The sequence below is a fragment of the Aotus nancymaae genome, unplaced genomic scaffold (genome assembly GCF_030222135.1).
Source record: "Aotus nancymaae isolate 86718 unplaced genomic scaffold, 86718_ANA_hifiasm-v0.15.2.pri h1tg000040l, whole genome shotgun sequence".
Lineage (NCBI taxonomy): Eukaryota > Metazoa > Chordata > Mammalia > Primates > Aotidae > Aotus > Aotus nancymaae.
The window spans coordinates 62,240,103-62,254,726 of record NW_026988454.1 but is presented as its reverse complement, the minus strand read 5'-3'; the positions used below and the strand labels follow the sequence as shown (position 1 = coordinate 62,254,726).

The window sequence follows — 14,624 nt, the reverse complement described above, 5'->3', positions numbered from 1 at the left end:
ATAAATTATTTTGATGTCAGCATAGATGAAATGGCGATTGGTTATCTCTTCCTCTTGCCAGCCCCTTAAGGATACGAGGTGAAATTAGTAGCAAGAAAGCATGTAATTGACAAAGTCACGTGTGCTCAGGGGGCCAGAAACTGGAGAGAGGAGAGAAAAAAATCAAAAGAAGGAAAGCACATTAGACCATGCGAGCTAAATTTGTGATCGCACAAAATCAAGATGTTAGATTGATGCAGAAGATCACTCCGTTCCAAAGGGAAAGTTTTCATCTCACGAGTTTGGAGCTGAGGGCCCGTGGGGCAACATGGCCGAAGGTTAATTTTCTTTTCTATTGTTTTACTGTGAATTTCTTTCTTCTTTTCTCCTCCCCCTCCCCCTCTTCCACTTTTCTTTGACCGTCCCCCTCTTCCCCTTTTACCCCAATACTGGGCATTACCTCCCAACCCCCCATCACACAGTGGGACTTTCTGCAAACCTATTGTTATAGATCTCCAAAAATGTTTTGTACCGCCCACACTGATTCACAACTTGAAAAGCTTTCAGGGGGCTATTGTTTGAATTGTGTGAGTGTGATTAAGCGCAGTTGCAGTTAGTGAGCCCAAGAAAACTTTTATACACCTGCCCCCTCCCCCATTCCACCCCAACTTTAATTGAAAGTTATGAGGGGGAGGGGAATGCACATTGCAAATAACGCTGGATTCACTGCTGCCCCTTGTGCATTAACTAGTAGCTCTAAACCATCTTCACGATTTCTCTTTCCTCCTCGTGCCCGCCGGAGAGAATAGTTTCGCTGAAAATTTCTTTTTGTCAATGGGATCAGTATTAAATCAGCAATATACAAGTAAAGTATCGCATGCTGTAATGTAAAATGTGGCTGAAAAATGGAGTTAAATGAAAAAGTACACGTATGTATAGAAACGTGGAAGTTGGTGTGATCGATAGAACAGTGTGACTTCCCCCCCTCCCCCGCTTTCCTTTTAACCCTTTTCATTTTAAATATTTTCGGTAGGAGAAAAGAAGTCAAACCATTTATTTAAATTTTTTTTCTGTTACCCTTCCCCCCTCACCTCCAGGCAGGCAACTTTTCTTTCTTTTTTTTTTTTTTTAAATCTTTGAATGCACAATGAATGGGAATACAGACTGACTTTTTTGTCCTGTTCCTTCTCAGGCGGGGCTAGCAAAGGTGGTGGAGAAGAGCCCGGGAAGCTGCCGGAGCCGGCAGAGGAGGAATCCCAGGTTTTGCACGGAACTGGCCACTGTAAGTGGTTCAATGTGCGCATGGGATTTGGATTCATCTCCATGATAAACCGAGAGGGAAGTCCCTTGGATATTCCAGTCGATGTATTTGTACACCAAGTAAGCCAAACTTTTTTTTTCCTCCCTCTTCATCTTTTTCCTTGTGGAGGAGCTGATCCGTAGTTAGGTCAATAGACCTATAAGAAGATGCCTTTTGGTGTATTGAAAGACAAAATCTTCCCTGAAATCATTAGGTAGTCCAACTTTTAAGGTACGTGTGTGGGCCTTTTCCTGGGTATATGCCTAAAGAGAAAAGATTGGAAATTTTACTATTTATATTCATGTTGACGTTATTAGCATTTCCCTCTACTTCATTCTCCAGCGAAATTGTGTTCATGTAGCTTCCGGTATTACAGTATACTCTGTATTGCAGTATACTCTGTTGCCTGTATCTGGTGAATGGGTAGAAAAATGAATGAAGAAACATGATAATTTTAAGGTCGAAAAAACAAATAGAAACAGTTTGGTGTTGAAAGAAATGTGTAGGTTGCCTTACTTTAGACACCTCTAGTCACAGTAGCTCCCTTTATATTATTTCATTGCTGCCTGTCCTGTTGTCATTTTGTAGATTCAGACCAAAATAATTTGACTTCACAGTAAAATAAAATAGAACACTGTTGGCCTAGTATGGTTGTAAAGAAATGCATGCGATACAGGGATGCTTGACAAACATTTTAGAAAGGTGCTCTGTGTGGTCATTGGTCTAAGTATACTGTCTCTTTAAGAGACTGAACTCAAAAAAACATGTGGCCAGAGGCGGCTCTAGCTTGTGTGTTTAAAATATGCTAGTCTGCTACTTGGGGTAAATTTCCACCTTTGCTCATGTTGTGTAGTAATTTTTAAAGATTTTTTTTTTTTTATTGCATTTTAGGTTTTGGGGTACATGTGAAAAACATGTAAGATTGTTGCATAGGTGCATACGTGGCAGTGTGATTTGCTGCCTTCCTCCCCTTCACCTATATGTGGCATTTCTCCCCATGCTATCTCTCCCCAACTCCCCACCCCCCTAAAGATGTTTTAATACCAAATAGAATTTCATTGCTTCCCATTTTCAAAATTTTACCCAGAAAATAATGAATTAATACCTCTTCTGCCTTTACTTCTTTCTACTGCTTAATCCGTTTATAGTAAAAAAGATAGTTTTATGCAAGCCTGTTTCCTCAAAAAAAGGTAAATATAAATTCTCTGCAGTGAATTCATAGGTAGAAATAAAGAGGTTTATTTTGGCTTCATATCTAAGTTAAAAATAATTGAGTGAATGGCTGTTAATACTACAGATTGACAGATACATGCGTGAAATACTTGGTATATTTGCTTGAAAAGTATATATTTGATACTGTGTTGCATGTTCCTAGTAATATTTATACCTCCTTCCCTAAGGAATATCATCTTCAAATTGAGTATATAAACAACAGAAACATATGAAACCATTCTGTTTTGATCTGTTGTCCTGTGGTGCTTGGTAGCTTCCTGACCTTGCTGTGTGATGTGTGTTTTCCTTTCCTGAAGGCCTGGCCATCATTATTGGCTGTTTACATGTGGAAGGATCAGCATAATCTGTGAATTGAAACAGGGTTTAAATACACAAATAGGAGTCTACATGCAGACTACTGGATTTTATACTTCCTATTTTATAGTGCAAAATGAAGCTATGTTTTCTGTTTTCTCCCCTCTAAGACTGGATGACTAAAATCATTGACAAATCCATTTTCTCTCAGGCTCTTTCTTTCCCCTTTGAACCTTCTTTAGGTTGTTAAATTGTTTTTTACGATCTCATAAATTTGTTTTATAGATAAATGAAAAAAATAGCCCTTTTCTTCTTTGTCTGGTCACACCTTGTTATAATTTGATTTTCTATGTTTACCTTCTAAAATATTCAAATGTTAGCTATTTTATTAACCAATGTTAATGTTTAGAACCATAAGACATTTGTATTTGCGCTATTTAATGATTATATGTTGATAAACATTCCTCTATTCACTGAATTAAAACATATAGCTGCTAAAGCTTTTTAATATATAGCTGTTTCTAGACTATAAACATTGATTTTTGAATAGTTGACTTGCTTTAATCTTCAGTTACATACAGTATATACATACAGTTCATGTATATACTGAAAGGACAGTATTAAATGATGCCTAAAGAGGTTTCTGTCTTATATTGTAATATACATAAATTGTATATAAATTGTATGAATAATTGTTTTGAAGAAGGCAGGAATCCTACTGATGTTAGCTAAGCAACTACGAGTAATAGATGATTGTAAATGATATACGTATTATGTTCGCATCCCTTATGGAATCAGGTTGCAATTCAGGACTATTTCATACAATTACAAAAAACATTTTTATTATTATTTTATAAGCCTTTTAAATTGTATAAGCATTTTTGAAAACATACAAGATTTTCTCTCTGTGTACTATTTTGTTGTGAAAGGATGTATGTCATAGATGATTAGAAATTTTAAATGTTCAACTGGACCTACATCTACTCAAAATATTTTAAATATATTACAGTATTTTTGGAGTGTTTGGAAGCACATGTGTCATTGGATTTTTTTTTTTTTGAAGTGTTCTGAAACATTTTTAACAATGTATATTTGGAGAAATAAAAAACAAAAATATTTTAGTGTCTTTAATAAATACATAAAAATTTATGCCAAGGCACCTAGGATACTTTTTCGCTTAAAAATATTGATTGCAAGTAACTGCATATCAAAATATATTCAGTTGCTTCAAAATAAAGAGAATATATATGTGTGTTTTAAAATAGAGCTGTGTATTTGTAGTTATGTATTTTATAGTTATATAATTCTACTTAAAATTTATTGGCAGTAATACAGTCAAACTTTCTCGTAGTTTCTGTGATGTCACCAAATCCTCAAAATAAACACATGCCTGGATGCTACACTTTGTCTCTCTTTAGACATGTTGATAAATGCTGTGAGAGTCTGCTGTTTGAGGAATGTGTGTAACCATTGGTGGTTTGAAATGACAGTCTTCATTTGATTTTCTAATGTTAACTTGTAGTTTAAATAGTCATATTTTTATGATCTGAAAATATGTATTCTGACTCATGTTAATTGTGAAACATTGATACAGTTCAATAATGAATTTATTTTTTAAAAATTAACAAAATATATAAGTATTATATTTGTGAATTTTGTCATCTTACTGTTTTTGAAGGTTTTTCTTAAAATATTTGATAAAATGTGAAATTTTTTATTTTAGTTTTTAAATATGATAAATTTTAAAGAATTGCTTAAGTGTCTAGTGCAAAGACAGATTAGTTTCAATTAAGTAAGGATATACATGGATAATACAGATTTGTAAGTTTAGATTCTTACTAAGGTGATTTCATAAATTAGAATATGATTATTTTGTAAGTGCTAGTAATTAATACTCATATCATTTTTTTTCATTTTTTTTTAAATCACAGTGAGATTGTAGGATAACATTTACATTACCTGGAAAATGTTACTGCTAGTTTTGAAACATTGGAAGTTTTTAATAAGACTTAAATATTTGGTGGTACTTTAGAGGAATTGAATGGTAATTAAATACCAGATCTCTTTTCGGGAAGGGCAATGTTAACCTAATAACTACCTGTTGATGTTTGTTATCATAGATGTTTTTCTGTATGTAAATTTTAATACTGATTTCCAAAGTCATTATCTTACCTAATAAGATAAAATGATAATTTAAATTTGATTTTGTTCTGGGGAGGTATAGAATACATTATCTTTACTACCCTGTCGTCAGCTTATGTGCATAATAATACTTTCTTCACATATTGGGTGTATATATACTTGGAATTCCTTGCCATCAAGTATGATACAATTGTTAACATAAATGTATTTTATTTATTTCATAATGTATGCAATAATGTATGCATAATGTATGTATCTCTTTTTCCCAAAGAGTAATTTCAAAATGATTGCAATTTAGCTACCGTTACTCAGTACGCCTAAATATTTATTAATAATTTACCTTTATTCGTCTTCGTTTAGCTTTCAAATATTGGTATTTTCTTCTTATGGTCTTTATTTCTGAATTAGAGTTTGATCTTTATGGATAATTCAAATGCCCTTATTAGAAAGGCTTTATATATTTTATGTTCCTTTACTTCAAAAATATCTCATGGAGTAATGGAAATAGAAAAACAAGAATCAAAATTGTTACTGAGTTAAACTTAGAAAGCATTGTTAAGAGTATGAGATATGAAAACATTTAGAGATGACTAATACTTAAAAATATAAAAAATGTAAGTATTACCCACAGTTCAATCAATTGATCTAATATAGAGTTCTTATATATTTAATTATACAGTGTAGGAAAACAAATTTCTTTCATTATGTTATTTTTAAGGGCTTTTCATAATATTTTGTTGCTAATTAGCCATGTATAGTTTTCTTATAGTTTAGCATAAAATCATTTTTCATATGAAGAGTATGTGTGATGATTATTCTCTGAATTGCTTAAAATGCCAATTAAAAAAATATTTAGACAGATGTCTTGGAAACTTAAAAATGTGATCATAAACAGTTATAGCTCATTCGTATAGCGAGTTATATATTTTAATATTTTTTAAATGGTTTATAACCTACTAGATTTTTAAGGTGATTTGCCCAGTTGACCAATTTCAGAGAATCCCAAACTAAATGCTTTAAGGCCATTTAATCATAACATCACATTTAAAGGCACTTATTATAAAATGAAATTTTATTTGATTTTTTAAATATCACCCTAAAGATACTTTTGATTTTCAAGTGGTGGTGCATTTTTCAGACTCTTTTGTGTATTTAAATTCTCCAAAGATAGTCTGATTCAATTTAAATGTGAAATGTGAATTGGGCACATATTCAAGATGTAATTCTTTCTCCTATTTTAAAGATTATTGCTGTACTTCTTAAATATTTTTCTCCTACTTTTTAAAAACTTTTTTTAAAGAGCACTTTTAGGTTCACAGCAAAATTAAGAGGAAAATACATAGATTTTTCCATGTACCCTTGCCTCTACAAATGCATAGCATCCTCCATTATCAATATCCCCTACCAGAGTGGCACATTTGTTTCAATTAATGAATGTACATTGACACATCATAGTCACACAGAGTTCATAGTTTACATTAGTATTAGCCTTTGGTGTTGCATGTTCTCACTTATTTTCAATTTCTCTTTTATTTTAAAAGACTATTCACAACAAATGAATGCAGTAAATCAAAGAATTGGTTTTTAAATAAAAATATGAGTGTCAAACCACATACAAATATTCAGTGTAACCTTTTAAAATATGTCTGTAACTTATCTCAGAGTTCTTTGGTTTCATGAGAAATTAAAAACTTAATTTGTTGCCTGCGTTCAACTTGGTAGATTAAAAAGTAAATCCTTCACTGTAATTTTTGATGCTTTCAGGCAGCAACAAAACATTATTTGGATTTGATTTAATTCTTCCTGTTCAGAGGTTACATAAATATTGCAGATAGTTTTGTATATTTTAACTGGGCAGCTCTTTTGGTGTTGCAATTAACTTAAATGTTGCTGGTTAAAAATATGATGCACTGTATTGTTTCTGGTTTTTTTTTACTCTAAGTTGCCCATGCTGACCTAACTACTGGGCTCAAGAGATACTCCCTCCTCAGCCTCCCTAATAAGCTGGGACTGTAGGCATGTGCCACCATGCCCAGCTTGACGTACTATATTTTTATTTCTAAACCAAGAATAACTTAAACAAAGTGAAGATACTTCTGATCAATTAAACTGGAAAGTTATCTTAAAGTTATGTTATATTTTATAGACTTAATTTGGAATGAAATATGAAATAAATATTTTATCATTATCAAAGACCATCAATTCTTCATGCCTTGAGATATTTTCCCTGAATTTTAAGTAACAGGAAGTTCAGCTTATTTAATATATAATTAGACTAGATTATGGCATTATACCATATACAGTGCATAAGAAACTTAACTGATTTATATTCTACCCTAAAATAATTTTATTATGGATAGCATCTTCTAGTATGATAAAAGTTGTTAACAGTAATGTGTTTAAGAAAGTACATTGCAGGTCAGTGGGGTACATTTAAAAATGATTTTTTAATGAGTAGTTTATCAAGTAATAAAAACATGTTGCATTTTGATGCATCAGGATACATCTAATTATTTGTCTCAAATTGAAGGATAATCTGATTATTGCTTCTTCCTTCCCAATATCTAAATATTTGACAATTTAGAAATATTTTCTAAATAAGATTTACAAAAAATTGATTAATTTAGTCTTATAATTTTTTCTATAGTGAAGAGTAGAGGTAATGTTCTATAAAGTACCTAGTAAGTATCTGTTGAGAAAATAATATAAACTGGTCTTTGCCAAAAAAATATCATGGTTTAGATATTTTCAGTGGTATATACTCATGGTGAATAATTAAGTTGATCTTTTATGTGCTTTCTTTAAAATTGGGCAAAATGTGTTGTATATTAACAGTTTAATTTCCATTATAGTTAACTCTAAGGCTTTTTATTATAGTTTTGGGGTATACAATATTGTTTCTGTTATTTAAAATAATTCTTCTGGCTGAGCATGGTGGCTGATGCCTGTAATCCGAGCACTTTGGGAGGCTGAGGCTGGCGGATTGGATGAGCCCAGGAGTTTTAGACCAGCATGGGTAAGATGACAAAACCCCATCTCTACCAAAAAATACAAAAAAATTAGCTGGGTATGGTGGCATGCACCTGTGGTCCTAGCTTTTGGGGAGGCTGAGGTAAGAGGATCACTTCCTGAGCCCAGGAGGCAAAGGCTGCAATGAGCCGAGATTGCTCCATTGCACTTCAGCCTGGACGACAGAGTGAGACTGTCTCTAGAATTTTTTTTTCTGAGATGGGGTCTTACTCTGTTGCCTAGGCTAGAGTGCAGTGGCAGGATCATAGCTCACTAAAGCCTTGAATTTCTGGACTCAAGCAGTCCTCCTGCCTTGACCTTCTAAACTCTTGGGATTATAGGCATAAGCAACTGTGCCAGGCCTAGAATGTTATTTAAAATATCAGCATATAAACTGCAGCTTGGAAATATTTTTGTTACATAGATATTTTGTTTTTAATAATTGTTGTAACATAAGATTTTACTTTTGTGAGATTTTACCTGTGTACATATCCAGCTTGTGTATTCATTATAAGTTAAAGAAAAAAATACTGTTTTAAATAGGCCTACTGTGATAATTTAATACCATTTTTTGATTAATAATTATTTAATCTTTTAATAATAGGATAGAATGACATAAGTTCTGGTCAAATCAATATTCAAATTCCAGTTTATCAGATATCTGTAAGGGAAATAAGTTACCTTGTCAGTGTCTCAGTGGCCTATAAATGGGAGGACAAAAATAGTACCCACTTTGTATAGGGCTGTTAGGAGGTTTACATGTTATTACACATGTAAAGCACCGAAGACAAATTTGGTAGATAGAAGGGATTCAGTGTTTGTTGTACATAATTATTATTATAAAGAAGAAGTAGTGTGGTATTGTGAAAGAAAAAACCCCGTAAGAATGAGTGTTTAGCTTCAGCTCTGCCATTTGGTTGGTTTCTAACTTTTGGCTGTTCACTTCCTGGGAGCTTCAGTGTTCTCATGGATAAAATGTGATAAATAAATAAGATAAATAAATAAAATCTCTATTTTAGAGGGTTATGGTAAGGGTCGATTGAAATAATACACAAGAAAATAATTTTAAAACTATAACAATCTCAGGTTTTAGTTTTAATCTTTTTTTCCAAGAGCTGTATTTTTATTAATCATTTTAATTATAAGCATTTTTCTGGTTTTTGTTTTGAGACAAGATATTGCTCTTGCCCAAGCTGGAATGCAGTGGTGGGATGATAGCTCACGGCAACCTTAAACTGGCTCTAGCAGTTATCCCACATGAGCCTTCTGAGAAGCTGGGACTACAGGTGTGCATCACCATGCCCAGCTGATGTTTTTTATTACTTTTGTAGAGATGGGGTCTCCCTATGTTGCCCAGGCTGGTCTCGAGCTCCTGGGCCGAGGGAATCCTCCCGCCTCAGCCTGCCAAACTGCTGAGATTTATAGGCATGAGCCACCATGGCTGGCCTCTTTGGTTTTGGTTAGTGTTTTTCCCGCCTGGAAATTAACCTTTATCCTAGTAGTTTCTGTGCTTGTGAATGAGATTAATTCATATGCATTTTACCAATCTTCAATATTAATTTTATTTATCATTATGGTATTTTTTTTTATCCACTGTAAACTCACTGCTTACCTAAAGGGCATAATTAGGCTTACTGATATTCATATTTCTTGTCAGAAAAATATTGAATTGACCGGCCATGGTCGCTCATGCCTGTAATCCCAGCACTTTGGGAGGCCAAGGTGGGCAGATCACTTGAGGTTAGGAATTCGAGAACAGCCTGGCCAACATGGTGAAACTCTGTCTACTAAGAATACAAAAAGATTAGACAGGCCTGAGGCAGGAGAATCAAAACATGGGAGGTGGAGGTTGAGTGAACTGAGATCATGCCAGAGAAAGAAAGAGAGAGAAGAGAGAGGCCAGGGGAGGGGGAGGGAAGGAAAGAAGGAATGAAGGAAGGAAAATTGAATTTCTCTCTCAACTCGGTTTTTGTATAAACAATTTTAAATTTTTATTTAATTAATTAATTATTATTATTTTCTTTTAGAAACAAGGTCTTCCTTTCTCAGTCACCCAGTCTAGCGTGCAGTGGTGGGATTGTAGCTCACTGCAACTTCGAACTCCTGGCTCAAGCAATTATCCAACCTGAGCCTTCTGAATAGCTGGGACTACAGGTGTGCACCACCATGCCCAGCTGATATTTTTTATTACATTTGAAGAGATGGGATCTCCCTATGTTTCCCAGGTTGGTCTCAAGCTTCTGGGCTCAAGGGATCCTCTCACCTCAGCCTCCAGAGTAGCTGGAACTACAGGTATGCACCACCACGCCTGGCACATGCCACTTTGCCTGGCTAATTTTTAAAATTTTTTTGTAGAGATAGGACTTTGCTTTGTTGACCAGGCTGGTTTAGAACTCCTGGCTTCAGGTGATCCTCCTGCCTCTGCCTCCAAAAGTTCTGGGATTACAGATGTGAGCCACTGTCCTCAGCTTATATATAAACGTTTTTAGAAATATAAATCAACAAGATGACTTATCGCCATAGAAAAGTATTAACTTTTAAAAAATGATTATAAAAATTGTGGTTCACTAATTTATCAAGTCAACTAATTTTTGTTGAACACTTACTAAGTATGAAACACTGTTGGTTTGGTATTTTCATTTTAGCAAATTTTAAAATGAGATTTTTCCAGTTAATTCTCATTGTTTTCATATAAGGCATAAAAGCAAAGGATCATTTTTCCTGTGTTCTATCCACTTCCTTTTACAAAGTTTAATTATACAGCCTCTACAAATTTAATTTTGGGATAGCTAAGATAAAAAGCAAAGGTTAGTTTTAAAATTTTTAGCTAAATGCAATGATTTCCCAATAGTATTAAAATCTATGTTTTTCACATTTCATGTGGAGAAACTATTTTGCCAGTGCTTAGAATCATTAATTTATTGTGCTATTAATAATATACTTAATTTCTACCAGCTGCTTTAAATCTTTTGTCATAACAGCCCACTTTAAAAAAATCAAAACCCTCTTAAATTTATTACTTTTGTTAATCTTAAAGTTAGACTCTTTTTAAATCTCGTAAGTTTAATTTGGTAATAACTCTAAGATTGCTGTTTGGTTTTATGGTGTTATATGATATAAAGACTCCATATAAATTTCAAATTACTTTTACTTTAGCCAAGATTTGTTCATGACCGTTTTTTTCCTTAAGCATTTGTAAGCAATTTCCTAGGCCATTAGGGATAGCGAGTAGAATGTTCCCAGATCCTATAATGCTTAAATTCTTTTATCTTAGCTTTTTTTTTTTTTATTTTTCAAATGAATTGTCTTTATCCTTAGTTCAGTCTGTAACAAAAGTCTGGCAGCGTAGATTCGCTTTAAATATTTAATAGATCATTAATATATTGTAAAGTTTGGAATGAATTATATCAATGTTTCTTCCTGTGTGATTTTAATAGTACATGATTTTGCTTATAATATGTAAGCACTGATCCTTCCAAATTAGTCACACTCTTCAACAACTCCTTTAAATAGATTAAATGATATTAGAGACATATACCTAACACAGCTCAGTGTAAGCCATAAAGTTTTTTTTTTAAAGTGCATCTTTTTCAGTTTTCACACACAAAAAAGCTTCTCTCTTTCAGGGGTTGATTAAACTGTGTGTTAGAAATTTAGTCACAGTATTGGCCTCATTTTTTAGCTCTCTCATTAAAAATTTTCATTGAATACTCAATCTAAGGACACTTGGATTTGCATGTTTGCCCCTTTCACTGTTTCCTCCCCCATGCCATTGAAGAATTTTGAATGGTGAGGAATTTGTGCCCTTTGGCTCAGGTTGCAAGCCCACTTGATCAAGCCACAGAATCCAGGGTGAGAAATATTCTTTGCTTATCTTTTCCTTGGGCCACTTGTAAAGCCTGCTTTCTGCTCTGGGAAACAAAACAAAACAAACAACAACAACAAAAATCCCCACAAACAGCTCTTTATATTGTGCAGATATAAAGCCTGCAGTATAAAAATGGGCATAATAGTTGATTCTTTATTGGGACTGTCCATGGGTTAATTTCATTATCTTCAGAAATTTTTCATTGCATTGCAGTTTATTTGATGCATAGACTTTAATTTAAATACATGTTATTTGATAGGGTATGGTATCCTGTTGGTAGTGAAAGTGTAGTCATAATGATGTTTTTCTCTTAGGTTGAGATTTAACACTTTTGAAATGTAATGATTACTTTTAAGTAAATTGAATTAGTTAATTTGAATGAGATCCATAAAAAGCCCTAAGGTGTTTTATTTTGATGTACTTAATTTCTAGCATTTATGCAGACATTTAAACCTTGCTTGAATTAATAATACCACAAGTTTATGAGCTGTTTCAATAATGGTGCAAAGACTACATCTAGACCCACGTTTAAACAAACACAAAACACTTTGTTCTTATCTTAGCATCCCTTAAAAGTATACAGCTCTGGTTCAGGACCTCAAGACCACCCATCACCCCGACATTGGATACTCCTATTTATTCAAGAGGCTTGTGAAGTATCTGTGTGCTAGTGGGGGATGGTGTGTGTATCTGTATAAGGAATCACAGTTAGGTGATTTTACCCCAACAAAAGCTTCAACATTGTTTATAAACTGAATTTTGTCCCTGAAGAATTTTCTAGCTATAAAACCTAATTTACATTAAAAGATTGTTATTTTATTTAAGTCCTGGCTGCAGTCCTCACATTTTTGATATTTTCACAAGGTTAAAGTGGGCCCCTATTAAGATTAATCTTACTTCAGTATAGTTTTTTGGCTTTTAGGCTCCACCCATTGGCTTTGGATAGCTAATACCAAGCTTTTGTTTCTTCCTGTAGAAAGCAAAGGAAAGGAAAGAAAACTTTCTTTCTCTTTCATTGCTTAAGTCATGTGACTTCCCTTTTAGTTAGTCACAGATATGATTGAAGTGAATCTCAGAGTGAAGCCTAAAACTTAGAGAAAATATTTACTGTTACATGTCTCATTTAATTTCATATGCTTTACCTTACATTACATCTATGCTGTTATTTTTTAGGAAGCTGAAAAAAATTACTACTAAATAGATTTTTTAAATAATACAGACCTTTTCATCTATACTGTGGTAATTTCTTAGTTATTTTTCTATCAGTTATCTTTTGGCATCATTTGAGGTTTCTAAACTGTAGCTTGTTTCTCAGAACTCACAGTGTAGAGAAAGTAGTAGTGGTGGTTGGGAGACGTGGGCAAGAAATAATTTCGGGCAGAATAAAAGAAAGAAATACGTTATAGGACTACATGTAAAATGCAAGAGGGAATTAATTAGATGTATTTCTTCTTGCTCTTCTGACCCACCTCTTAATAGTTAGCATAAGGTAGCTAGCTGTTTGGAAGAAAATCCTATCCAACTCCTATAATATTTATAAAATTTCATTATACAGTTAAGTGAGGATAAGTGTTTGATATTCCTAATTTGGTGACTTAGTCATGATGTTCTAGTTTATTGTGAACCAATAAATATTTGATCTCTAAAGTTACTTTAATTTGTTCTTAAGCTACTTGTATTCAAATGTTTAAATTCTATTTTAGTAAACACTATAGCTGTCTCCAAATAATAACTGAAATATTTGAAACAGCGGTAGTTTCAAAAAGAGTACCCTCTCTGCCATTGATTTTTAAAATATGACATTTATTGGCACATATTTTCATGCAAATAGGTACTTTTAAAAGATTTCATAAAATACTGTACAGACTACCCTTGACATAAGTAATTATATTTTAAAATCTAATGCATTTTGTTTAAATATATTTCAATGAGTATTGTTTACATAACAAATTCTCCCTTAAATTTTCAGTCTTGTAGATCTTAAAAGATCTACTTTTTATGAGTATTTCATTTCAATGAGTATTTATTGTTTGCATAAAAAATTCTTCCTTAAATTTTCATAGTCTTGTAGATCTTAAAAGACAATGATATTTGATCATATGATCTTCCTAATCCAAGATAACTTTTAAGTTAGCTAGATTTATTAATAGGATCTTTTGGTCCTCTTTTAGGATGAATAATGAGAGAAACAAAGTCATCTTTTAATTTTTAGTAGTATTTTGTGGTAAGTTTATTTTGCCTTTAAAAGTTAAATATAAGATTTGTTGAGCTACATAGAAAGGCTACTTTAGTTTCTTTAAGAACAGTAAGAAGTCTGTAATTAATGTATTGGTCCATGCTTTCATTGACATTAAAATTTACAGCAATTGATTTATTTATGTTGAAACAATTGAATGTTTCAACTTCTGTTTAATTAAAATTTTATTGATATTTTAATTAATGTTTAAGTTGTCACTTAAATTTTGGTTTTTGGAAAGGTTTAAGGTACTGAATCTTTGAAATCCATGATCCTCCCTCATTTGTCATTTTGATAGCAAGGTATCCAGAAAACACTAACAACTATTATTAAGCATTTAAATCTAGTACTAACATTTATTGTTGAATTATTGGTATCCTAGTATTACTGTGAGATTTATTTTCATTTATTTATTTATTTAATTTATGTATGTATGCATGTATGTATGTATGTATGTATGTATGTATGTATTTATTTGAGATAGAGTCTTACTCTTGTCTCCAGACTGGAGTGCAGTGGAGCAGTCTCGGCTCACTGCAGCCTTCGGCTCACTACAACTTCTG

At 32.8% G+C, this 14,624-nt stretch overlaps 1 protein-coding gene across 2 annotated transcripts in view; it reads left to right on the top strand.

The window, feature by feature from the left end:
• The window catches only part of LIN28B (lin-28 homolog B), a 98,409-nt gene that overhangs the window by 6,471 nt on the left and 77,314 nt on the right, over positions 1 to 14,624 (top strand). Inside the window, exons 1-2 of one of the 2 annotated variants that reach the window (XM_012438488.3) lie at positions 308 to 317; positions 1,172 to 1,359. In XM_012438488.3, coding sequence (XP_012293911.2) covers positions 308 to 317; positions 1,172 to 1,359 — 198 coding nt within the window. Of the gene's footprint in view, positions 1 to 307; positions 318 to 1,171; positions 1,360 to 14,624 lie in introns of those variants that run through there. The other variant, XM_064360407.1, reaches the window with a different exon arrangement.